Genomic DNA, 27,968 nt, shown 5'->3' on the forward strand with positions numbered 1-27,968 from the left:
TCAGAGCGGGAAGCAGACGGCTAGGGACCTGACGGACATCAGATGGTGAGTATGTACGGTTTTTTTTTTTTTTTACTTTTACGCTGGTAACCACGGTAAACATCGGGTTACTAAGCGCGGCCCTGCGCTTAGTAACCCGATGTTTACCGTGGTTACCAGCGAACCTCGGCATCGTTGGTCGCTGGAGAGCGGTCTGTGTGACAGCTCCCCAGCGACCACACAACCACTTACCAACGATCACGGCCAGGTCGTATCGCTGGTCGTGATTGTTGGTAAATCGTTATGTGAGACGGTACCCTAATGGATATACTGTACATCAAACAGTGAGTAAATCGTACAATGCAACAAATGAAGTATACCAATCATTAAGCAGGCACATTAAGATATGTTGCTAGATGGTAGAGTGGCAGATGACAGACAGCAGACAGAAAGCAGATGAAGTGTATACCATTAGAGTCTATAGCAGCAGATGAGACAGCAATCAGAGGTAGGAAGTTGCACCATTTGAATATGTTGCAGGAGACAGCAAGCAGAGGGACTTTATACCATTAGAGTCTATAGCAGCAGATGAGACAGCAATATAGATTATCTGATGTAACGTGAGCAACGGTAGAAACAGAAAATGGAATGACGAGTATAACTTTATACATTACTAGATGGTGGCCCGATTCTAATGCATCGGGTATTCTAGAATACGCATGTCCACGTAGTATATTGCCCAGTGACGTAGTATATTGCCCAGTGACGTAGTATATTGCCCAGTGACGTAGTATATTGCCCAGTGACGTAGTATATTGCCCAGTGACGTAGTATATTGCCCAGTGACGTAGTATATTGCCCAGTGACGTAGTATATTGCCCAGTGACGTAGTATATTGCCCAGTGACGTAGTATATTGCCCAGTGACGTAGTATATTGCCCAGTGACGTAGTATATTGCCCAGTGACGTAGTATATTGCCCAGTGACGTAGTATATTGCCCAGTGACGTAGTATATTGCCCAGTGACGTAGTATATTGCCCAGTGACGTAGTATATTGCCCAGTGACGTAGTATATTGCCCAGTGACGTAGTATATTGCCCAGCGACGTAGTATATTGCCCAGCGACGTAGTATATTGCCCAGCGACGTAGTATATTGCCCAGCGACGTAGTATATTGCCCAGCGACGTAGTATATTGCCCAGCGACGTAGTATATTGCCCAGCGACGTAGTATATTGCCCAGCGACGTAGTATATTGCCCAGCGACGTAGTATATTGCCCAGCGACGTAGTATATTGCCCAGTTACGTAGTATACAGCACAGAGCCACGTAGTATATTGCCCAGTGACGTAGTATACAGCACAGAGCCACGTAGTATATTGCCCAGTGACGTAGTATATTGCCCAGTTACGTAGTATGCAGCACAGAGCCACGTAGTATATTGCACAGCGACGTAGTATACAGCACAGAGCCACGTAGTATATTGCCCAGTTACGTAGTATATTGCCCAGTGACGTAGTATATTGCCCAGTGACGTAGTATACACTGTGTTCCAAATTATTATGCAAATTGGATTTAAGTGTCATAAAGATTTAATTGTTTTGTTTTTCAAATAAACTCGTGGATGGTATTGTGACTCAGGGCTCAATGGATCACTGAAATCAATCTTGAACACATGTGATAATTGGTTTTTCCCTTCCCCATGACAGCACCGGTACATGAGAGATGGTCCCGCCCCCAAGAACAGGAAACCTGCATAGGAGATAAAAGATGGGGGCGGCACCTCTCTCCTCAGTTTGGTTTCCTGTTCTTGCGGGGAACCTGCGGTGCTGCATGGGGAGAGGTCTCCCTTGCTTTGCCGGTCTCTGACCGAGGTCCACGGTGGGAGCAGCGGTGGCGGCGTGTGCGCGTCGCCTCCATACCTGGAAAAAGCTGCAGATGCGTCTTTCCCACTGGGGACTCCCCGGCGTCCGCTCCTGGCCGGAGGCTGGGCCGAGGGAGAAAAAGTGAGCGTACCCATCACGACGCTGGCGCCGACTGAATGGGGGAACTTCCGGGATTGAACCGGAAGTGACGCTACACGCTGAGGAAGCGGTGTGCTGACACTCCCCGGGGGGGAGAAAGTTCAGAGACGCACACACCGCTTCCGGGGCCGCCATATTTAAAACGGCAAGGCGGCAAGCTGGCGCTGGGAACAGTCTCCTGCAGGATGGCAGATCCGAAGGAATCGACGATCCCAGCTGAAATCCCACAGCCTGTCGTGGTACTAAGGGTCCGGTGGGTGAGTGCCTTTGTAAGGCAAAAAACATATCAGTGACACTGTGTTTTTGTGTATATGCAGGGAAGAAAAGTCACCTCTAAACAAAAGCATAAAGTATGTGCACTCTGTGATAGAAGCCTCCCCAAAACGTATGAAAAGCGTATGTGCCGCTCATGCATAGAAAAAACTGTGTCTGAAGAGTCATCATCTTTGCTTCAGAATATAAAAGATATTGTTAGAAGCGAAGTACAGAGCACAGTAAAGGAGCAGTTAAAACAACATGGGTTGCAGAGCTCCGTAAACCCGCCCTCTATGTCTGCCCAGGCATCTGATGTAGAATCCGAGGGTGAACTGGGTGAGCTTCCGCCCGACGAGGGTTCGGACCTGGACTCTTCAGATGAAGAGTGTGGCCGGCCTTATGTGTTATCAGAAGATGTGGGGAAGTTGCTAAAACTGGTCAGGTCCACCCTGGGGGTTGAGACGCCAAAAGAGAAGCAAACGGTTCAGGACTCTATGTTCAGTAATTTGGAGGATAAGAAACGAAAAGTTTTCCCGTTTCATGATAACATTCTAAATCTCATCAAAAAAGAATGGAAAAAACCGAATAAAAAGATTTCAGTTCCCCAGGCCTTAAAACGTAAATATCCCTTTAGTGAGGAAGTTTGCGAGAAATGGGAAAAGGCGCCTAGGTTGGACGCGGCGATCGCAAGTAGCTCCAGGGGCATAGCACTTCCCTTCGAGGACATGGGGGCCCTAAAAGACCCCCTAGATAAAAAGGCAGATGCCTTTCTAAAATCAACCTGGGAGGCCTCAACTTGGGCGTTTAAACCTGGGGTAGCGGCTACTTGTACTGCCCGTGCCATGGTTAAATGGCTGGAGGAACTTAGCGACCAAATAAAAAACAAATGTCCAAGAGACAGACTTCTAGATGTCATCCCTCCACTTCAAAATGCAGCGGGATTCCTGGCGGACGCGGCCATTGATTCTGTGCGGTTTGCTGCCCGGGCTAGTGCCCTTTCAAATTCAGGAAGAAGGGCGCTATGGTTAAAGAACTGGAATGCTGATTTCCAATCCAAAGTAAAGCTCTGTGCAGTCCCCTGTGAGGGCCAATATTTATTCGGCAGCGCTTTAGATGAGATTTTAGAAAAAGCGGCGGACAAGAAAAAACACTTCCCTCCACCTCCCTTCTTTAGACGACGTTGGTACGACAATCGTCGGTCCTTTCGAGGATCAGGTAGGGGCCGAGGCCGCCCAACGGATAAAACCACACGGGGGAAACCCTGGAGTGAGAAAAGAGAAAGAGGGTTTCTTTTCAATAAACCCCCAAAACCAGATCCTAAACAATGACGCCATATTCCAGGTGGGAGGAAGGTTACGGTTTTTTGTCCATCAGTGGGTAACCTTACAGCCGTCCCAATGGATAATCAACTTATTATCAGACGGTCTGCGGTTAAATTTCATCTCCCTTCCTCCCCACCGAATAAAAGTTACTCGTGTGGCCAAAAAGAGCCAGTTGGTTCTCGAAAAAGAAGTTCGTCTTCTTTTAGACAAAAAAGTCCTGGTAAGAGTACCTTCACAGGAAATTGGAAGGGGATTTTACAGCACCCTTTTCCTCACTCCAATACCGGATGGATCTTTAAGAACTATTTTCAATCTAAAAGAATTAAACAAATTCATCCGAGTAGAAAAATTCAAAATGGAAACTCTGAGAACGGCGGTAAAACTGCTGTATCCAGGATGTTATATGGCAGTGATAGACCTTACCGATGCCTATTATCATGTGCCAATCAGCAGAGAGCATCAACAATTCCTGAGGTTGGTTGTGCAGCTGGGACAGGTCTACACCCATCTACAATACCAATGTCTCCCCTTTGGGGTATCGGTAGCTCCTCGTATTTTTACAAAAATAATTTCGGAAGTAGCATCCTTCGTAAGGAGAGAAAACATTCTGCTAGTGCCCTATTTAGACGATTTCCTCCTGATAGCAGACAATCAAGAAGATTGCATAAAAGCAGTTATAACAGTACGAGAGCTACTAACCAAACTAGGGTGGATAATAAACTTAAAAAAATCAAGATTGATTCCGGCCCAGATACAGGAGTTCCTGGGGATCCAATTAAATTCAATCAAACAGATCTGTATCCTTCCAGACAGGAAAATCGAGGTCATAAAACAAAGAATAACACAAATACAGGTAGCCCAATACGTCTCGGTGAGGGAAGCCATGTCCCTCCTAGGCATGCTTACTGCAACAATTCCGGCGGTCCAATGGGCACAACTTCATTCAAGGGACCTACAGTGGGAGATCCTGTCAGAACAAACAAGAATACCCTACAATCTAAACCGAAAAATCGTATTGTCACAACATGTCCGGGACTCTCTAAGCTGGTGGCTAGATTCCGGGAATCTAAAAAAAGGGGTCCCATGGTCAATCCAGAATCCGGTGATACTGACCACAGATGCGAGCCCATTAGGTTGGGGAGCACACCTGTCAGATCGGATCCTACAGGGTCTATGGAATCCACAGATGCAATCAGCCTCCTCAAACCTGAGGGAATTGACAGCAGTAAGGCAAGCAATTCTTCAATCAGAAGAAGATCTCAAAGGAAAACATTTAGTAGTATTGTCCGACAACAGCACAACGGTGTCGTATATAAATCGACAGGGAGGAACCAGATCAAGTTCCCTAATGGAAGAAGCAGGAAGACTATTTCTTTGGGCCGAAAACCACCTTTTATCCCTCACAAGTACACACTTAAAGGGGTCGGAAAACTTTGTCGCAGATTTTCTGAGTCGTCACGTCCTGCATCAGGGCGAGTGGTCGCTAAATCAAAGAATATTTGGAGAAATCTGTGCAGTCTGGGGGCTTCCTCAAGTGGATCTTTTTTCCACAAGGCAAAATCGGAAAGTAAAAAGGTTCTACTCTCTAAACCCCAAAGAGAACCCGGAAGGTGTAGATGCGTTACTACACCAATGGAAATTCCAACTAGCCTATGCGTTTCCCCCGATCCCATTGATCCCTACAGTCCTGAAGAAGATCCGAGAAGAGAAATCACGCATAATCTTAATCGCACCCTTCTGGCCAAAGAGAGCTTGGTTCACTTGGCTCAGACGTATGTCCATCTCGGACCCGTGGATACTTCCAGAGGTCCCAGACCTTCTGCACCAGGGTCCGGTGACACATCCTCAGGTTCACAGCCTACACCTCACTGCTTGGAACTTGAGAGGGGACTTCTGCTAGCAAAGGGATTCTCGGATCCGTTAATTACTACTCTACTGTCCAGTAGAAAAAAAGTCACAACTGATAAATACCAAAAGGTATGGGGAAAATTTTTAGAATTCTCAGGCCGAGGGATAACTGATACCGTTCAGAAGGTCCCTATATCTGAAATCCTAGAGTTTCTCCAAAAGGGTCTGGAGAGGGGATTATCTACCAGCACTCTAAAAGTGCAAGTCTCGGCGCTTGGCGCCTTGTTTGACCAAAAATTGGCTGATCACCCCTGGGTGTGTAGGTTCATTCGGGCCTCCTTTACAGCCAGGCCATTCAAACCTCGTCCAAAGGTCGCTCCCTGGGATTTAAATTTAGTTTTAAACGCCTTGACCTCCTCTCCCTTTGAGCCTCTTTCCTCCATATCGGAAAAAGCGCTAACTCTAAAAACAGTTCTCCTGATTGCCCTTACCTCAGCCAGACGCATTAGTGAGCTTCAGGCTATATCTATTGACCCTCCGTATACGGAAATTCTGGAGGATAGGGTAATTATAAAATCTGATCCGGCCTTTTTACCTAAGGTCAACTCGAAATTTCACAGGGACCAGGAGATAATCTTACCTTCATTCTGTGCCAATCCAAAATCCCAGGGAGAAGAAACCTTCCATTGCTTGGACGTCAGACGTTGCCTTCTTCAATATATAGAAGTGACAAAACCATGGCGACAGTCTTCAGCCCTTTTTGTCTCCTTTCAGGGGGCAAACAGGGGAAAAAAGGCCACAAAATCGACTATTGCACGTTGGCTCCGTATGGCTATATCACTTTCCTATTCCTCTTCGGGACAGGTCCCTCCACCTGGTGTTACGGCCCACTCTACCAGGGCTATTTCCACATCTTGGGCAGAGAGGGCAAATGCATCGATAGAGCAAATCTGTAATGCAGCAGTATGGTCTTCACCCTCTACTTTCTTCCGCCATTATAGGTTGAATCTGGGGCTATCAGATCTTGCCTTTGGTAGGAAAGTACTATCTGCTGTTGTCCCACCCTAGAGGTTCCTTCTATTTCTTCCTCTCATGTACCGGTGCTGTCATGGGGAAGGGAAAAAATGATAATTACTTACGGGTAATTTGATTTTCCAGATCCATGACAGCACCGCTCTAGTTCCCGCCCTATCTTGGTGATGGTGTGTGATTCACAAAAAAAAAAAAAAAAAAATCATAAAAAAAAAAAAAAAAAAAAAAAAAAAAATCTCAAAAAAAAAAAAAAAAAAAAGACACAAATGAAAGATGGGGTAATAACCACTTAACATAACAATAGATAAATAGTCTTAGAGTTAAATATAAATTTTTATATGCCTAAAACTAACATAGCGGTTACCTTACATTCTCTGTAAACAAACTGAGGAGAGAGGTGCCGCCCCCATCTTTTATCTCCTATGCAGGTTTCCTGTTCTTGGGGGCGGGACCATCTCTCATGTACCGGTGCTGTCATGGATCTGGAAAATCAAATTACCCGTAAGTAATTATCATTTTTCCAGGTGATTCTAATTAAAGGAAAACTACTTAAAAATGATGTTCCACATTATTAAGCAGGTCACAGTTTTCAAGTAACATGGGAAAGAAAAAAAATCTCTCTGCTGCTGAAAAGCATCAAATAGTGCAATGCCTTGGTGAAGGGATGAAAACATTAGAAATTTTCCAAAAACATAAGCGTGATCATCGTACTGTTAAGAGATTTGTGTTTGTATCTGAGCACAAATGTGTTTGTGCTGATAAAGGCATAATGAGGAAGATTTCTGCCTGGCAAGTTCATCGGATTAAGAGAGCAGCTGCTAAAAAGCCATTACAAAGCAGCAAACAGATATTTGAAGCTGCTGGTGCCTCTGGAGTCCCTCGAACCTCAAGGTGTAGGCTCCTTCAAAGGCTTGCTGTGGTGCATAAACCTACTATTCGGCCACCCTTAAACAGTGTTCACAAGCAGAAATGGTTGTATTGGGCCCACACATACATGAAGACTAATTTCCAAACAGTCTTGTTTACTGATAAGTGTTGAGCAACCCTGGATGGTCCAGATGGATGGAGTAGTGGATGGTTGGTGGATGGCCACCATGTCCCAACAAGGCTGCAACGTCAGCGAGGAGGTGGAGGAGTCATGTTTTGGGCCAGAATCATGGGAAACAGCTGGTAAGGCCCTTTAAGGTTCCTGAAGGTGTGAAAATGACCTCTGCAAAGTATATAGAGTTTCTGACTGACAACTTTCTTCTATGGTCTAAAAAGCAGAAACGTGCCTTCAGGAGCAAAATCATCTTCATGCTGACAATGCCCCATCTCATGCTGCAAAGAATACCTCTGAGTCATTGGCTGCTATGGGCATAAAAGGAGATAAACTCAAGGTGTGGCCACCATCTTCCCCTGACCTCAACCCTGACCTATAGAGAACCTTTAGAGGATCATCAAGCAAAAGATCTATGAGGGTGGGAGGCAGTTCACATCAAAACAGCAGCTCTGGGAGGCTATTCCAACTTCATGCAAAGAAATACAAGCAGAAACTCTCCAAAAACTCACAAGTTCAATGGATGCAAGAATTGTGAAGGTGACCTCAAAGAAGGGTCCTATGTTAACATGTATCTTGGCCTGTTGGGATGTTTTGGTGTTAAATAGCTTTTTTGTTCAGTGAATGTGACCTCCTAATGCTGCAAATTCCACAAATGAGCATTTTCAGTTCTTTAAAACATATCAAATGTTTAGAAATTCTACTGTGCATAATAATTTGGAACAGTGCATTTTTGAGTTTTTATTCATTTTGGAGATTATACTGTTATCATTGGGAGGTTTCTTCAATAAAATTCGATGTTTAATCTAACGGGTGATGACTTTTATTAGACTGACTGTCATTTGCACCGACCATTTAGGAAAATCTGATAAAAATGTAATTTGCATAATAATTTGGAACATAGTGTACAGCACAGAGCCATGTAGTATATTGCCCAGTTATGTAGTATATTGCCCAGTGACGTAGTATACAGCACAGAGCCACGTAGTATATTGCACAGCGACGTAGTATACAGCACAGAGCCACGTAGTATATTGCCCAGTTACGTAGTATATTGCCCAGTGACGTAGTATACAGCACAGAGCCACGTAGTATATTGCACAGCGACGTAGTATACAGCACAGAGCCACGTAGTATATTGCCCAGCCACGTAGTATATTGCCCAGCCACGTATGTCACAGGATAAAAAATAAACACATACTCACCTTCCGAGGGGCCCCTTGTAGTTCTGTCGCCTGTGTTCGGTTCAGGCGGCAGCTTCCGGTCCGAGGGTGTGATGACGTCGCGGTCACATGACCGTGACGTCACGGCAGGTCCTTCTCGCGCAGGCGCGCATTGCCTGCGATGACGTCACGGTCACATGACTGTGACGTCATGGCATGGCAGGTCCTTGTCGCACACCAACCTTAGCACCGGAACCTGCCGCTTGCATGGACCGGTCACAGGAGCGTCAGAAAGGCGGCGGAAGGTGAGTATATAATGATTTTTTTTATTATTATTTTTAACATTAGATGTTTTTACTATTGAGGCTGCATAGGCAGCCTCAATAGTAAAAACTTGGTCACACAGGGTTAATAGCGGCGGTAACGGAGTGAGTTACCCGCGGAATAACGCTGTCCGTTACCGCTGGCATTAACCCTGTGTGAGCCGTGATTGCGGGGAGTATGGAGCGGGCGCGGGGCACTGACTGCAGGGGAGTAGGGAGGGACTAATTGGACTGTGGCCGTCGCTGATTGGTCGCGGCAGCCATCACAGGCAGCTGGCGAGACCAATCAGCGAATGAATATCCGTGACGGAAGTTGCCGACAGAAAGACGGAAGTACCCCTTAGACAATTATATATAAAGATACAGCCAAAATGGGCTGAAGTTGCGCTCATGGAGGGTCTTTGTACAGGAGTTGGGTTAATTAAAACAAATTGTAATGGGGAGGTAGAAAAGGCTCCAATTGCCTTCAAGACTTCTCTCGAGCTCCCCTCATCCTCTGGAATTCTGTGCCCCAACACTTCCAATTGTCTACAACATTCAGAACCTCCAGACGGAACATGAAAACCCATCTCTTCAAGAAGGCCTACAGCCTGCAATGTCCGCGCTGCCACCTCACCACCACCGAAGCTGCTGCAACACCCCAACCTATTGTCGTCTTGGGTAGGGCCATCTCCCCTCTGTCCCAGTCTGTCATTGTTAGTTTGTTTGATGTCATTTTTATATGTATTGTGTATGTTACCCTTTTTCATCAAGGCATCAATAATAATAATTTTATTTTTATATAGCACTAACATATTCCGCAGCGCTTTACACTTTGCACATATCCCCGTTGGGGATCACAATCTAAATTCCCTATCCATATGTCTTTGGATTGTGGGAGGATACCGGAGTACCCAGAGGAAACACACGCAGACACGGGGAGAACGTACAAACTCCTTGCATATATTGTCCTTGGTGGGATTTGAACCCAGGACCCCAACACTGCAAGGCTGCACAGAGCCACCGTGCCGCCCCCAATGGTGCGTTAATAATAAATAAGGTATAGAAGAAAGATAGAGGCATCACAGTGAGCAGCAAATAAGATGCAAATACGTGAATGGATGCCATGCCAGGGCAACCTGGAAGATACAGTATGTGAATGTGGGTAAGCATATTTATATAGTGTTCTGAGATTGAAATGTTGGAATTTGTTTTCTTTGTAATAAATCTTTTCCTTCTAGATTCGACTTCTTTTAGGGGCACAGATTATTTATTCCATGAATGTGCAATAGTCTGTTTGGCAACAAGACATAAGGAGTCAGAATTGTGCTTGAATGAAGTTTGGCACGTTGTAACATAGTAGGGCTACCCAGGGATCACGTTGTAACAGGCACTGACGAAAGTTTGCATAGTATCACGTCCACCATGGGCGGACATACCGCCTGTTCAACCTGTGCAGCTGCACAGGGGCCCGGAGGCTCCAGGGGGGCCCTGCAGGCAGGGCCAGCGTTAGGGGCAGGCAGCTGCCTAGGTCCTCGCTCCCCCGGGGGCCCCCAGCTAGCGGCACATCACGCAGCTGCTATGGGGCCCCTGTGACGCAGGGGGGCCCGCCTGCCGCCAGCGCCGACTCCCCCGACGCATTTAACTATACCGGCGTCTGCCGGTACAGTTCAAAGCAATGATGGAGGAGAGAGCGTCAGCTTACGCTCCCTCTCCCATCATCCTCCCCTCTGCCTCTGACAGAAACTGCCGCGCACTCACTGTGTGCCGGCAGGAACTGGAAGCAGCGCGGGCACGAGAAGAGGTGAGGAGTGTGCTGTGTTGTTGATTTTTTTTTTTACTCTATAACAGTGAGTACTGGACTGTGGGGCCATTCTGGGAGGGAGAGCTGCGCTGTATACCATGAGGCTGTGTGCTGTATACCATGAGGCTGTGTGCTGTATACCGTGAGGCTGTGTGCTGTATACCGTGAGGCTGTGTGCTGTATACCGTGAGGCTGTGTGCTGTATACCGTGAGGCTGTGTGCTGTATACCGTGAGGCTGTATACCGTGAGGCTGTGTGCTGTATACCGTGAGGCTGTGTGCTGTATACCGTGAGGCTGTGTGCTGTATACCGTGAGGCTGTGTGCTGTATACCGTGAGGCTGTGTGCTGTATACCGTGAGGCTGTGTGCTGTATACCGTGAGGCTGTGTGCTGTATACCGTGAGGCTGTGTGCTGTATACCGTGAGGCTGTGTGCTGTATACCGTGAGGCTGTGTGCTGTATACCGTGAGGCTGTGTGCTGTATACCGTGAGGCTGTGTGCTGTATACCGTGAGGCTGTGTGCTGTATACCGTGAGGCTGTGTGCTGTATACCGTGAGGCTGTGTGCTGTATACCGTGAGGCTGTGTGCTGTATACCGTGAGGCTGTGTGCTGTATACCGTGAGGCTGTGTGCTGTATACCGTGAGGCTGTGTGCTGTATACCGTGAGGCTGTGTGCTGTATACCGTGAGGCTGTGTGCTGTATACCGTGAGGCTGTGTGCTGTATACCGTGAGGCTGTGTGCTGTATACCGTGAGGCTGTGTGCTGTATACCGTGAGGCTGTGTGCTGTATACCGTGAGGCTGTGTGCTGTATACCGTGAGGCTGTGTGCTGTATACCGTGAGGCTGTGTGCTGTATACCGTGAGGCTGTGTGCTGTATACCGTGAGGCTGTGTGCTGTATACCGTGAGGCTGTGTGCTGTATACCGTGAGGCTGTGTGCTGTATACCGTGAGGCTGTGTGCTGTATACCGTGAGGCTGTGTGCTGTATACCGTGAGGCTGTGTGCTGTATACCGTGAGGCTGTGTGCTGTATACCGTGAGGCTGTGTGCTGTATACCGTGAGGCTGTGTGCTGTATACCGTGAGGCTGTGTGCTGTATACCGTGAGGCTGTGTGCTGTATACCGTGAGGCTGTGTGCTGTATACCGTGAGGCTGTGTGCTGTATACCGTGAGGCTGTGTGCTGTATACCGTGAGGCTGTGTGCTGTATACCGTGAGGCTGTGTGCTGTATACCGTGAGGCTGTGTGCTGTATACCGTGAGGCTGTGTGCTGTATACCGTGAGGCTGTGTGCTGTATACCGTGAGGCTGTGTGCTGTATACCGTGAGGCTGTGTGCTGTATACCGTGAGGCTGTGTGCTGTATACCGTGAGGCTGTGTGCTGTATACCGTGAGGCTGTGTGCTGTATACCGTGAGGCTGTGTGCTGTATACCGTGAGGCTGTGTGCTGTATACCGTGAGGCTGTGTGCTGTATACCGTGAGGCTGTGTGCTGTATACCGTGAGGCTGTGTGCTGTATACCGTGAGGCTGTGTGCTGTATACCGTGAGGCTGTGTGCTGTATACCGTGAGGCTGTGTGCTGTATACCGTGAGGCTGTGTGCTGTATACCGTGAGGCTGTGTGCTGTATACCGTGAGGCTGTGTGCTGTATACCGTGAGGCTGTGTGCTGTATACCGTGAGGCTGTGTGCTGTATACCGTGAGGCTGTGTGCTGTATACCGTGAGGCTGTGTGCTGTATACCGTGAGGCTGTGTGCTGTATACCGTGAGGCTGTGTGCTGTATACCGTGAGGCTGTGTGCTGTATACCGTGAGGCTGTGTGCTGTATACCGTGAGGCTGTGTGCTGTATACCGTGAGGCTGTGTGCTGTATACCGTGAGGCTGTGTGCTGTATACCGTGAGGCTGTGTGCTGTATACCGTGAGGCTGTGTGCTGTATACCGTGAGGCTGTGTGCTGTATACCGTGAGGCTGTGTGCTGTATACCGTGAGGCTGTGTGCTGTATACCGTGAGGCTGTGTGCTGTATACCGTGAGGCTGTGTGCTGTATACCGTGAGGCTGTGTGCTGTATACCGTGAGGCTGTGTGCTGTATACCGTGAGGCTGTGTGCTGTATACCGTGAGGCTGTGTGCTGTATACCGTGAGGCTGTGTGCTGTATACCGTGAGGCTGTGTGCTGTATACCGTGAGGCTGTGTGCTGTATACCGTGAGGCTGTGTGCTGTATACCGTGAGGCTGTGTGCTGTATACCGTGAGGCTGTGTGCTGTATACCGTGAGGCTGTGTGCTGTATACCGTGAGGCTGTGTGCTGTATACCGTGAGGCTGTGTGCTGTATACCGTGAGGCTGTGTGCTGTATACCGTGAGGCTGTGTGCTGTATACCGTGAGGCTGTGTGCTGTATACCGTGAGGCTGTGTGCTGTATACCGTGAGGCTGTGTGCTGTATACCGTGAGGCTGTGTGCTGTATACCGTGAGGCTGTGTGCTGTATACCGTGAGGCTGTGTGCTGTATACCGTGAGGCTGTGTGCTGTATACCGTGAGGCTGTGTGCTGTATACCGTGAGGCTGTGTGCTGTATACCGTGAGGCTGTGTGCTGTATACCGTGAGGCTGTGTGCTGTATACCGTGAGGCTGTGTGCTGTATACCGTGAGGCTGTGTGCTGTATACCGTGAGGCTGTGTGCTGTATACCGTGAGGCTGTGTGCTGTATACCGTGAGGCTGTGTGCTGTATACCGTGAGGCTGTGTGCTGTATACCGTGAGGCTGTGTGCTGTATACCGTGAGGCTGTGTGCTGTATACCGTGAGGCTGTGTGCTGTATACCGTGAGGCTGTGTGCTGTATACCGTGAGGCTGTGTGCTGTATACCGTGAGGCTGTGTGCTGTATACCGTGAGGCTGTGTGCTGTATACCGTGAGGCTGTGTGCTGTATACCGTGAGGCTGTGTGCTGTATACCGTGAGGCTGTGTGCTGTATACCGTGAGGCTGTGTGCTGTATACCGTGAGGCTGTGTGCTGTATACCGTGAGGCTGTGTGCTGTATACCGTGAGGCTGTGTGCTGTATACCGTGAGGCTGTGTGCTGTATACCGTGAGGCTGTGTGCTGTATACCGTGAGGCTGTGTGCTGTATACCGTGAGGCTGTGTGCTGTATACCGTGAGGCTGTGTGCTGTATACCGTGAGGCTGTGTGCTGTATACCGTGAGGCTGTGTGCTGTATACCGTGAGGCTGTGTGCTGTATACCGTGAGGCTGTGTGCTGTATACCGTGAGGCTGTGTGCTGTATACCGTGAGGCTGTGTGCTGTATACCGTGAGGCTGTGTGCTGTATACCGTGAGGCTGTGTGCTGTATACCGTGAGGCTGTGTGCTGTATACCGTGAGGCTGTGTGCTGTATACCGTGAGGCTGTGTGCTGTATACCGTGAGGCTGTGTGCTGTATACCGTGAGGCTGTGTGCTGTATACCGTGAGGCTGTGTGCTGTATACCGTGAGGCTGTGTGCTGTATACCGTGAGGCTGTGTGCTGTATACCGTGAGGCTGTGTGCTGTATACCGTGAGGCTGTGTGCTGTATACCGTGAGGCTGTGTGCTGTATACCGTGAGGCTGTGTGCTGTATACCGTGAGGCTGTGTGCTGTATACCGTGAGGCTGTGTGCTGTATACCGTGAGGCTGTGTGCTGTATACCGTGAGGCTGTGTGCTGTATACCGTGAGGCTGTGTGCTGTATACCGTGAGGCTGTGTGCTGTATACCGTGAGGCTGTGTGCTGTATACCGTGAGGCTGTGTGCTGTATACCGTGAGGCTGTGTGCTGTATACCGTGAGGCTGTGTGCTGTATACCGTGAGGCTGTGTGCTGTATACCGTGAGGCTGTGTGCTGTATACCGTGAGGCTGTGTGCTGTATACCGTGAGGCTGTGTGCTGTATACCGTGAGGCTGTGTGCTGTATACCGTGAGGCTGTGTGCTGTATACCGTGAGGCTGTGTGCTGTATACCGTGAGGCTGTGTGCTGTATACCGTGAGGCTGTGTGCTGTATACCGTGAGGCTGTGTGCTGTATACCGTGAGGCTGTGTGCTGTATACCGTGAGGCTGTGTGCTGTATACCGTGAGGCTGTGTGCTGTATACCGTGAGGCTGTGTGCTGTATACCGTGAGGCTGTGTGCTGTATACCGTGAGGCTGTGTGCTGTATACCGTGAGGCTGTGTGCTGTATACCGTGAGGCTGTGTGCTGTATACCGTGAGGCTGTGTGCTGTATACCGTGAGGCTGTGTGCTGTATACCGTGAGGCTGTGTGCTGTATACCGTGAGGCTGTGTGCTGTATACCGTGAGGCTGTGTGCTGTATACCGTGAGGCTGTGTGCTGTATACCGTGAGGCTGTGTGCTGTATACCGTGAGGCTGCGCTGTATACCGTGAGGCTGCGCTGTATACTGTGAGGCTGCTCTGTATACTGTGAGGCTGTTCTGTATACTGTGAGGCTGTTCTGTATACTATGAGGCTGTTCTGTATACTATGAGGCTGTTCTGTATACTATGAGGCTGCTCTGTATACTATGAGGCTGCTCTGTATACTATGAGGCTGCACTGTATACTATGCGGGCAGTTCTGTATACTATGCGGGCAGTTCTGTATACTATGCGGGCAGTTCTGTATACTATGCGGGCAGTTCTGTATACTATGAGGCTGCCCTGTATACTATGAGGCTGCCCTGTATACTATGAGGCTGCCCTGTATACTATGAGGCTGCTCTGTATACTATGAGGCTGCTCTGTATACTATGAGGCTGCTCTGTATACTATGAGGCTGCTCTGTATACTATGAGGCTGCTCTGTATACTATGAGGCTGCTCTGTATACTATGAGGCTGCTCTGTATACTATGAGGCTGCTCTGTATACTATGAGGCTGCTCTGTATACTATGAGGCTGCTCTGTATACTATGAGGCTGCTCTGTATACTATGAGGCTGCTCTGTATACTATGAGGCTGCTCTGTATACTATGAGGCTGCTCTGTATACTATGAGGCTGCTCTGTATATTATGAGGCTGCTCTGTATACTATGAGGCTGCTCTGTATACTATGAGGCTGCTCTGTATACTATGAGGCTGCTCTGTATACTATGAGGCTGCTCTGTATACTATGAGGCTGCTCTGTATACTATGAGGCTGCTCTGTATACTATGAGGCTGCTCTGTATACTATGAGGCTGCGCTGTATACTATGCGGGCTGTGCTGTATACTATGTGGGCTGTGTTGTATACTAAGGTGGGTACATTATACGTTATCTTCTATGGGGGAGGCTGTGTTATATGCTATGGGGGGTGCATTATATTCTATGGGGAAGGCTGTGTTACATACTATGGGGGGCTGTATTATATTCTATGGGGGCTACATTATATTCTATGGGGAGGTGGACTGTATTATATTCCATGGGGGGTACATTATATTCTATGGGGGGCTGTATTAGATTTTATGAGGGAGGATTGCATCATACTCTTTGATGGGGCTACATTATATTCTATGGGGAGGTGGGCTGTATTATATTCTATGGGGGGGTTGTATGTTTGGTATTTTTCGTTACCCCTGTTCGTATTATCTTGTTAGTCTGGTTGGTATATTACGGTACACTATTAATCACCTCCTTCCTGCGTGCGGTAAGGGTGCAGACTGAGGGTGGAGCTAAGGCAAGGTATGTTGCCACAGCATCTTCATCATCATCAGCAGTAACCTGGGGAACAGGGCAAGCTAGGGGCCCCTATTGTTAGGGACAGGGAATGAGCCCCTGGTCCCAGGACACCCGACAACAGAGTTGTGACAAATACACTCCTCAGTCCTCCAAATAGTCTAGTACACTAATTTTAGTCCTCAATATTGTATAATGCACCCCCCATAGTCCTTAATGTAGTGCAATCCACCCCATAGTTCTTCATATAGTATAATGCATTTCCCATAGCCTTCCATACAGTATAATGCAGGTTCCATATAGTGCATATAGTATAATGCACTCCCCATAGTACGATAGAGTGTAATGCAGCCCCCATAAAGGATAATGCATGTCATAGTCATTGATAGAGTATGATGGAGCCCCCTCAGAGTATAATGCATCTTCCCCTCAGAGTATAATGCAGCCACTACATAGAGTATAATGTAGGCACCCCATAGAGCAGTGTTCCCCAACTCTGGTCCTCAAGAGCCACCAACAGGTCATGTTTTCAGGATTTCCTTAATATTGAAGAGGTAATAATTGCATCACCTGCACAGGCAATAATTCCATCACTTGTGCAATACTAAGGAAAACCTGAAAACATGACCTGTTGGTGGCTCTTGAGGACCGGAGTTGGGGAACACTGCCATAGCGTATAATGCAGCCACCCCATAGAGTATCATGTAGCCCAACTGTCCTGCAGTATTATGGCTGGTACGTACTCACTAATATACGAAAAAAAATACAATACTCACCTCTCCTCCTAGTTCCCCCGCTGCTGCAGAGCGTCTCAGCAGCTCCACTGCCCGGCATAGCATGGTGTGCGATTAATTGACGTCATCGCGTACCCACTGCGTCAGAAATAGAGGGGAATGATGGGAGAGGGAGCTTCAGATGACGCTCTCTCCTGTATCATTGCTTTCAACTGTATCGGCATCCCCTGACCCACGGATCCCATAGTGGCCTCATGGTGTGCTGGTATTAGCGGCTGCGTGGTATGCCGATATTAAAGGTATACCACTGGCTGGGGGCCCCTGGAGGAGTGAGGGTACTAGGTAGATGCCAAGTCTGCCTACCCCTAATGCTGACCATGGATCTATGAGAGCTTTATGGCACCTCTGTAACAGTGGTAATGTGAGGGGATGTGTCATTACACCATGTGCTGTTCAGGGTGTATGAAAGCTTAATGATGTCCCCTGTAGGAGCGATAATGGCGGCCATTTTGATTGTCATCCTTTATTTCCAGATACAGATCACTAGGAAATGACACAAAAGCTGTTACTATCACATCTCTTGCTGTGGACGCCTCTCTGCAGGGGATTCTCCTTCTTCATTAATCTTTTCTGGAGGATCTAATCAGACTGGCTGTCTATGATATGGGGGTCTGGTATAGGAAACCCATTCTTCTCTGTCCTGTTAGGAAGTTCTGAGGTAATAGAGGATGGAGCGGCTCAGTGTTCTCATTTATTAGCGGAAATGGAGAAAGGCCCCAGAGTCACCTGCTCTGGACCTGAGACTCCCAGGAATCAGACCAATTACCTGATTTATCCCCATTGGATATAATGATATGGGGGGTTATCCAGCTTTATCTCATGTGTGACATTGATCCCCAAACTCCAGTCCTCACGGCCCCAACACATCATGGTGTCAGGATTTCCTTCATTTTGCACTGAGGATGGAATTATTATCGAGGCCTCAGAAGCTGCCGCAGGTTCTCTCCCCCGAGAAATACGAAGGAAATCCTGACACCATGATGTGTTGGGGCCGTGAGGCCTGGAGTGTGGGGGACACTGCTGTATGCGCCCACCAGACATAGGGGGCAGTATAATAATGACTACATGGCCGAGCAATGGAGTAAAGACAACACAAAGGTATAGGGGTAAAAGAAGATTTTATTTATAGATGAGGTTATTATATATTATATATCATGTATATGTGTAAATTATTCATCTATCAGACTAAATCTATCTATGGGCTGTATTGGTCCAGAGGAAGGCGAAAACCCCCTGTGAGGAATCGGCCAATTATCCTCATATTAGGGGGGAAAATTCCTTCCTGACCCCAAATATGGCGATCAGAATGAATCCCAGGATCAAGGGCTCATAGCTAATGTGTATACGTAAGTTTAATGTAAAAAATATATATTATTTAAAATTATTATATTATTATTATTATATAAATGTTTTTATTATATAAAAATATAAAAGTAATTTCTATTTTTCGGCTAATTTACGTTTATATTTGTGTCGACTATATTATTGTAAATCCAAAATATTATATTGTTGTTTTACATAAATTATATAATTTTTATTATAAACATAAGAAGCTACTTATTTATTCTATTTTACTAAACCTATCTATGGGCCGTGTTGGTCCAGAGGAAGGCGAAAACCCCCTGTGAGGAATCGGCCAATTATCCTCATATTAGGGGGGAAAATTCCTTCCTGACCCCAAATATGGCGATCAGAATGAATCCCAAGATCAAAGGCTGATACCTAACCTGTGTAATGTACCTAACCTGTGTAATATACCTGTCATGTAAAATAATATATATGTTTCTTTACTTGGACTAATTATTATTTATAGGAACTACTTTTTTTTTTTTTAAAGTAAGAACATTTTATTTTATTATAACTTTTTTTGTGCTACTAGTGTGTGATTCTACTTATTAATCTATTATACTAAACCTATTTAAGGCCGTGTAGATCCAGAGGAAGGCGAAAACCCCCTATGAGGAATGGGCCAATTGTCCTCATATTAGGGGGAAAAATTCCTTCCTGACCCCAAATATGGCGATCAGATTAAATCTCAGGATCAGAAGCCGATCTATGTCCTACATCTATGTGCTGATATGCACTGTGTGCTATGTGTGTGCCTGTACTGATGGTGTAGTGTGGGGACCTGCACTGACCATGTAGTGTGGGTGATGTGTGATGGGTGCGATACTTACCAGGCCTGTGCTAAGGTGAGTTCAGGGATAATGGCCGCTCCTTACATGCTGCTGCTCAGCGGCCCCAGGACTGAAAGGTGCGACTATTGTTCCTGAACTCACCAGATGGAAACTTAGCACAGGCCGCTCCTGGGGTAGAAGATCTTCGGGCTGGAGGGATGTTAGATGCCAGCCCAGGAGGTCAAGGGTCTGGGGCACCAATGGCAGTGGTCCGGCATGAAGATGGTATAGAGAGAGATGATGTTGAAGGGCAGCCGAGGTGACGTACAGCAGCAGAGACGTGAGGCACGGGTCAGGAGGCATGAAGTTCTGGGCAGTTGGCACGGGCTCATCCTGCAAGACATAAGAGGAAGACAGGAAATCTATCTACCGGAACTTATGTTATATTAGGGGAATGGTCTTTATAATGAACCATTCTGCTATATAACATCAGATACAATGTACTGACATAATAGGTGTCCTGTGTGTACATCGGTCACTCACCAGATGGTCGTGAATTCTTTCACAGTCCAGATCTTTTCATCCACCTAAGAAAAATAGAAACATTAAGTCACTGTCAGAAAAAGTGAAAAAAGGTAAGATCGATGATGATGATTACCACAATGAGAGAACAGCACCTGATGAGTGTTATCCAAAGAGGAGGAGATACTTACCGGGTCCAGCTTGGTGACACGTACGTAAATCCAGCCACGGGGTGAAGGACTGTGTGCTCCGGCCACTGCAGATGGTGGTTCTCCAGAACTGGCCTGAATGGTGTAAATGGTGGCTCTACTCTCCTTTCCTCCAGATCCTTCCAGCCGATGGTGGTAAAGAATGGATGCTCTCTGATGTTCCCGCTCACACCCAGGCGTGTCTGAGGGTCTTTGCGCAGCAGCTTCTTGATGAGATGTTTCACGTCAGCATCAAGCCAAGTTGGAAATTTTGGCTTCTCGTTGATGATGGATTTGAAAGCCATTTGCTTGACGGGGCCGTTGTAAAATGGATATCGCCCTGCTGCCATCCTGGACACCACAATCCCCAGGCTCCACCAGTCCACTGCTGCGCCATACCGTTTTCTACGATGCACCTCAGGGGCCATGTAATGGAAAGTGCCCGTCACTCCAGAGATGTTTTTGGAGGAGGAGACGCCATCTTGGGCAAGCCCAAGGTCGATGATACGGATGTGGCCATCTGCATCCAACATGATGTTATCCGGCTTTATGTCACTGCAATGAAAGAAGAAAACAAAATAAGAAATCTGTCTAGTGATACAAGAGATGGAAAATGGGTCACTACAAAATACGGCAGAATAGGCGGCAGGACACCAGGGAAGCCGGGGGCCATATCTACAGCTTGTAAAGGGGACAGAGAGAAGGAGGAAAGTTCTGCTTACTGGTGGACGATGTTGTGTCCGTGGAGGAACTGGAGGCCACTTACCATCTCTGCTGTGTAGAATCTGATGGAGAGAACAGAGTGCAGAATCAATGTCATGAAATCCTTCTCTGGCAATCCCCAAATACCATGGCACCCCACCTCCTGCTTCCAGCACCCTAAATATATGCCCTGCCAGTGCTCCCCTAGCTGCATCCCGACCTCAGGTTTTTTCCCTTTCTCTTAGTTCTCTTTTAGGTACATTCTCTGCTTTCTCACCTCACATTGCCGATGTTCAGGCAGCCGCACATCCTGATCAAATCCTTTACGCTGCCACCGGACAGGTACTCCATGATGAAATATGCCCTGTGCTGAGACTGGTGTGCGGCATAGAGGTGGCACAGGAATGGGCAGTGTCTGGCCGCCAGGAGTATCTGCCGCTCTCTCAAGATGGTGTCCTTGTTGTCCCTTTTGGTGATCATTTTGACGGCCACGTTGATATTACTGCCGGGGACAGATGCCAGGACCACCTGAAAAACACAAATGGAGATTACTTAGAAGGTGTCTGCAGGGGTGGAAGGATCTGGATTTTATAGTCCACAAGGCGCATGAGAAAACTGAGTGATCGCTCAGTCTGCTAGTGACCAGGACCATATAGAGGAGCAGATCTATCTATCAGAACAATGCACTGCCTGCTCCATGGATGGGCTATGGAGAGGTCTTAATAAATATTCGTCATTTTAATATTTAGTTCATAAAACAATAATACACATGAAAATATTTAACTTTGTAATACATTTTATCAGCCAAATCGGCTTCTTTCTCCGCCAGGACTGATGTTTTATTTTCAAAATTCTATGTACCTGGGTAAACTCTGTATTTAGTGAAGACAGATTGTTACATTACTGAGGGGAGATGACAGTTGGTGCTGATAATATTCTATGCAGAAGGGAGGGGGGAGGAGGAGGGAGGAGTTTTGCATTTAGCCCCTCCTCTCCACTACATAGAATATTATCAGCACCAACTGTCATCTCCTCTCAGTAATGTAACAATCTGTCTTCACTAAATACAGAGTTTACCCAGAAATTAAGAATATAGAATATGAAAAATCAGTCTTGGTGGAGAAAGAAGATTTATCTGATTAGAATTATTACAAAGCTGCTTATTTTCATGTTTGCTATTGATTTATGAAATAAAAATTAAAATGACGATGACTTTTTAAAGGGTTTTCCTCTGTTACTATATGGAAATAAATAGAGTAAGCATTAGTAGTAGTAGTAGTAGAGGCATTGAGTTGGCATTAGTATGGTCCAAATATCATTGATTATCTAGATTTAATAAAAACACAGAGACAAATGTATGTACAATATGGCAGCCTGATAGGAGAAAAAAATAATGTCCCCTGCCCTCTACAGCTGTGACTCCTGAGATGAACCCTCCAGTATAGAAGAATACCAGGTTATAGCAGCACTAGCCCTAACTATGGTGATGTCTTATACCTCATCTCACAGAAGGACACTACAATGAGCAATAACAAAGCAAGACATGGCTGATAACAGAGAACAATACATGGGGATATATGAAAAATCTCAGATTTCAAATAAATAACAAATATGTAGGCCTTACTTTGCCAAAGGCACCTCTACCCAGGACCTGGTGGATGTTGAAGCGGCTGATGTTAAGCCTGGCATAGGGGCCGGATTATCCAGGGTCTCCGCTGCATCCAGGTGTTGGCTCCTCCAATCCGCTGTTGTCTCGTCTCCTTTTCTTCTTTAATCCGGTCACGCTGTCCTCTTCCCTCTTCCTCTTCTCCTTGCGCCTCTTCTCCTTGCTTCTCTTCTCGCTCTCTTCTCCTCGTCCAGTAGTCGCCATTCTCCGTAATCTCTTCCCGCCTGTAGACCTCGGTCCAATCACTTCAGCCGACAGTTGAAAGTAAACGGCAGTTGGTCGTGTGCAGGTGACCAGAGGTCAGAGGTGACGGAACCCTTAGGTGGCTCCTGCCAGGCAGCGGCTCCTGGCCCTGCTCTGCCCTATACACTGTGATGTGGGCATCATGGGTGACAGTTTAGAGTCCAGAGGAACGGCAGAGAACTTCATGGCGACTTCCAGTGGTTTATTTATTAGATTACACTGGTCAACAGCATTTTTGGTGCCAAAGATATTTCATCGAATTTAGGGTATTTTTGGGGTGCTGATTCTGAATATGTCATCAGTTTTGCCAGATTGGCTCGTTTTTGAGATTTTTGGTATCTTATTTATAGCACTTGTTGGTAAATGCGACGCATCATCTCATTAATTTCTTTGGATTAGTACTTGAACTGAGCAGTTCTCAATATAGTTTTGTGTTAATTAGTGTTCTAAAAGTTTGTTCATAGCTTGATTTTTGCACTAACTTTATGTTGTTGTCTGTTTTCCAGTGAAAAGCATGAACTCATCAAGAAGAAGTTGTCTTAACGATCCAGACTCATTCTGTTACATTTGTGGTGAATACACACTGCCAAAACATAGAAGAAACATAACAGACTTCGTAAAAAAAGTGTATTTTGCCTATTTTGGGGTTATGCTTGGGGACCAAGACAAGTTTTGGGCACCACACATAGTGTGCAAAGCATGTATCGAATTATTACGAAAATGGAGCAAAGGACAAAGAAAAAGCTTCAAATTTGGTGTTCCAATGGTGTGGAGAGAGCCAAAAAATCATCATGATGACTGTTATTTATGTTAAACACAGGTACAGGCACATCTTCACAATGAGGGACAGGCCTTCTTGCAGATTCCATGTTACTCCCATTTTCGTTTCTTATGCTTATTGAATCCTTGCACTTGCACTGCACAGAAATAACAGTCATCATGATGATTTTTTGGCTCTCTCCACACCATTGGAACACCAAATTTGAAGCTTTTTCTTTGTCCTTTGCTCCATTTTCGTAATAATTCGATACATACTTTGCACACTATGTGTGGTGCCCAAAACTTGTCTTGGTCCCCAAGCATAACCCCAAAATAGGCAAAATACACTTTTTTTACGAAGTCTGTTATGTTTCTTCTATGTTTTGGCAGTGTGTATTCACCACAAATGTAACAGAATGAGTTTGGATCGTTAAGACAACTTCTTCTTGATGAGTTCATGCTTTTCACTGGAAAACAGACAACAACATAAAGTTAGTGCAAAAATCAAGCTATGAACAAACTTTTAGAACACTAATTAACACAAAACTATAGTGAGAACTGCTCAGTTCAAGTACTAATCCAAAGAAATTAATGAGATGATGCGTCGCATTTACCAACAAGTGCTATAAATAAGATACCAAAAATGTCAAAAACTTGAGCCAATCTGGCAAAACTGATAGCATATTCAGAATCAGCACCCCAAAAATACCCCAAATTCATTAAAATATTTTGGACACCAGAAAATTTTTTTTTTGTTGTTGACCTGTGTTATTAATCCCTCTATGTGTTTCATCATCGTTCCATTTTATAACTTACATTATTTTTGTATTGTAAAGTTAATATTTTTATTAGTTTTTCTATGTTTCTTATCACATATTTCCTCGATGTCCCATTTCCCTTTATCATTTCTCCCAAGAGTCTATTCCACCAAAGTGGTGCGCACTTATTACCCCCAGTGCCACCCAGCCGGCTCTACTGCACCTCATGGACAGAGTACACGGAGCTGTAAACTCGTCCTGAGCTTTTATATTCTCTGTATAACCAACACTTTCTACCAATTATTACCTCTTACCAGGAATATGGTGATATTGGGGCAGTATATAATAAAGCCATCAGTGCTATATATAATACAGGTTGTACCGTTCCCAATAACCCATCACATGTGATTTACAGTAATCCCACCACAACCCATGGGAAGGACGGGTCACTGCTGCTCATCTCTGGGGTCACCGAAATCATCTTCTTCCTCTTTATAATATCGCTTTATTTACATGTAATACAAAGAAAACAATTAAAACCCCCATAAATGAAAATATGACCCCGTTATTACGGCTTCTTTGTGCTATTGTGTCACAGTCACAGGCAGTGAATACACCGTACCATTTACTGCTGCAGTCAGCAATTAGTTATATACTGGCGGATTGTCACCGTTATTGTAATGCCCTAAATCTATAAACATTAATCCCCCAACATGTTTCGCCCGCTCTCAGGCATCATCAGGAGAATGGGGATTAAAGGAGTAAGATGTCACCGCTCACTCCCATTTTATTTGTGGTGCAGACGACTTATGACGTCACATCCACACAGACATGTGAAGACATAGCACAATCAGCAGGTGTCCTAGTCTCATAAACAGGACAGGACACAATTATTGACAACTATGAACACACCTGAGAGGGCTACCTTCAGGGGAATGTCATTAAATTAGACATATGACATCAGACACCATTTAATGGGTGATCTATCACGCCCGATGTCCAGGTGGGAAAATCTACATTGGTCTCCTTGCTAGAGAACTTCACGTATGTATCAAGGAACATGTAAGAGACATGGACAAATCTAGGACAGAGGATGATCTTGAACAATTTAAAACCCTACTAAGATATTTTCAACAATTCCATCATAGGGATTCAAGTCTTCTCAGAGTTCTTTTGGGACCGAGAAGTGGTGATCTCAAGAAAACTCTTGCTTACGTTGAGAGCAAGTGGACTTTTAGATTGGGTACCGACCAGGCTTAATGAAAATCTGGGGTTTGGTTCATTTTTAGAAATATGGAGGTATCTTTTGGGAGGTGGGTTTGTGTTTTTTTATTGATTTTAACTCCTATTTGTTTGCTCTGCAGTATACAGCCATGAAGGCCGGATTTTAATCCACCTATCTACCGTATTTTTCGGACTACAAGACGCACTTTTTCCCCCCCAAAAAAGGGGGGAAAATGGGGTTTGCGTCTAATAGTCGAAATGCAGGCTTACCCGTGGCGGCAGAGGTGCGGCGGCAGAGGTGCGGCGGCAGACGTGCGGAGATGAGGAGGCGCAGTGAGCGGGGTCCCTTTCCCCGGTGAGGTGATGCAGCAGCCCGGTAAGCAGCAGAGCCGGGTGAATCCTGTTGTCATTGGTGGTGGCGGCCATCTTCGGGGGGCCGCGCGTGCGCAGATGAAGCGCTCTGCTTCCCGGGGCTTCAGGAAAATGGCCGCGGGATGCCGCGCGTGCACAGATGGGGATCGCGGCGGCCATTTTTCTGAAGTTCTTAGCTTCAGGAAAATGGCCGCGCGATCTCCATCTGCGCACGCGCGGCCATTTTCCTGAAGCCCCGGGAAGCAGAGCGCTTCATCTGCGCACGCGCGGCCCCCGGAAGATGGCCGCCACCACCGATAACAACAGCATTCACCCGGCTCTGCTGCTTACCGGGCTGCTGCATCACCTCACCGGGGAAAGGGACCCTCTCACACCATACCTGTCACTGCGCCTCCTGATCCCAGCACCTCCTGATCGCAGCACCTCCTGATCGCAGCACCTCCTGATCGCAGCACCTCCTGATCGCAGCACCTCCTGATCGCAGCACCTCCTGATCGCAGCACCTCCTGATCGCAGCACCTCCTGATCGCAGCACCTCCTGATCGCAGCACCTCCTGATCCCAGCACCTCCTGATCCCAGCACCTCCTGATCCCAGCACCTCCTGATCCCAGCACCTCCTGAACCCAGCACCTCTGCCGGTAACCAGTGCTGCAACCCTCCCATGGACACCAGGCCGTGGCGTCGCCCACCTAAGCAGGAAGGGACCCTGCTCAGGTGCACGCCGTACCGCATCACCCCACCTCTGCCGACACCATGCCTCCTGTGACCCTGCTCTGCCACCGCCAGCCTTCAGGTAAGATACTGTAAATTCCGACAATAAGAAGGACCCCCATCTTATAAAAAATCTCTTTTTCTGCAATTTTCACCCCAAATTTGGGGTGCGCCTTATGGTCCGGTGCGTCTTATAGTCCGAAAAATACGGTATATCCACGTATGTGATGATTTCTACTTTGTGAACATTTTTCATCCTATAAAGAGATGGAGAATTGGGGGAGGAAAGTCTTCCTACAAACAAGCTTGTTTTTCTCTGCTATTGTACTCCATGGATCTGTTGCAGAATATATGAACTCTAGAAATGGTCTCTGGCTAGACTGTGAATTCTTTATTATTTTTTTCTATGAGACATTATGGAGCCTTGATAGACTGTTGAACAGCCGGGATTGTGAACCTCTTTATGGACTTGATTTAATTATGATAGATGCTTGTGGACAATCAGGTTACGGATTTTATCATTTGATTTAATGAATTGATAATTGATATTATTAGCTTTCTACAAAATTATTTTCTCTATTATATGGCCATATGGTATGTTGACACATTTAGACCTATTTTTATCTGTGTTATTGGGGACCAAACTTTTCACTTTATACTTTTCCCTATTGTTGCTCTGCCTTTTTCACATCTTTTAACCCTTTGTAACTTACCTCTGTTTACATCAATTTCACTTGTGCAATTTTGGCAGAGCCTTATGCTTTGCATACACTTATTTATATTATATATTGTTACCCCTTTTTATACTTTCTCTTATGATCCCCTAACTTTCCTGCTTTGGTAGTGATAATATGCTCAGATTTGTAAGTGTTAATTTCTATTAATAAAATTGATTTTATGGTTGAACATATTCTTTGATTCCCCTGTTACTTTAATTACACCTATTGGGGTTTTTTGTGTTCATAATGCTTTTTGAATTTGGACCTGTTATTTTTGATATTTATCTTGGGAAACTTCTTGTTTAACTACTGAAATATGTCATCAGTAAATGCACTCAGTACTTGATCGGGGCTCCTTTTGCATCAATTACTGCATCAATACGGCGTGGCATGGAGGCGATCAGCCTGTGGCACTGCTGAGGTGTTATGGAAGCCCAGGTTGCTTTGATAGCAGCCTTCAGCTCATCTGCATTGTTGGGTCTGGTGTCTCCTCTTCCTCTTTACAATACTCCATAGATTCTCTATGGGGTTAAAGTCAGGCGAGTTTGCTGACCAATCAAGCACATTGATACTGTTGTTTATAAACCAGGTATATTGGTTCTTTTGGCAGTGTGGATAGGTGCCAAGTCCTGCTGGAGAATGACATTTCCATCTCCAAAGTGCTCTAAAATGTCCTCGTAGATGGATGCGCTGACTTTGGTCTTTATAAAACACAGTGGACCTACACCAGCAGATGACATGGCTCCCCAAACCATT

General features: G+C 46.4%; 2 protein-coding genes across 3 annotated transcripts in view; one reads left to right on the forward strand and one right to left on the reverse strand.

Moving 5' to 3' along the window:
• MIB1 (MIB E3 ubiquitin protein ligase 1) overlaps positions 1 to 27,968 on the forward strand; it is a 196,266-nt gene that overhangs the window by 12,823 nt on the left and 155,475 nt on the right. The window lies entirely within an intron of this gene.
• LOC143782649 (protein kinase C delta type-like) lies at positions 18,556 to 22,685 on the reverse strand. Its single transcript, XM_077270344.1, has 6 exons — positions 22,384 to 22,685; positions 21,037 to 21,287; positions 20,824 to 20,842; positions 20,061 to 20,612; positions 19,891 to 19,934; positions 18,556 to 19,740 (listed from the first exon to the last, which is right to left on the reverse strand). The coding sequence occupies exons 4-5, from the start codon at positions 20,588 to 20,590 to the stop codon at positions 19,910 to 19,912; spliced, it is 555 nt and encodes a 184-aa protein (XP_077126459.1). The 5' UTR covers positions 20,591 to 20,612; positions 20,824 to 20,842; positions 21,037 to 21,287; positions 22,384 to 22,685; the 3' UTR covers positions 18,556 to 19,740; positions 19,891 to 19,909.

This window comes from Ranitomeya variabilis, chromosome 6, assembly GCF_051348905.1.
Source record: "Ranitomeya variabilis isolate aRanVar5 chromosome 6, aRanVar5.hap1, whole genome shotgun sequence".
Classification (NCBI taxonomy): Eukaryota; Metazoa; Chordata; class Amphibia; order Anura; family Dendrobatidae; genus Ranitomeya; species Ranitomeya variabilis.

Coding starts and splice junctions, on each gene's coding strand:
- LOC143782649 (XM_077270344.1), bottom strand. CDS start 20,590: ATGTTGGATGCAGATGGCCACATCCGTATCATCGACCTTGGGCTTGCC. Junction 19,935..20,060: donor GTGTCACCAAGCTGGACCCG/GTAAGTATCTCC, acceptor TATTTTTCTTAG/GTGGATGAAAAGATCTGGAC.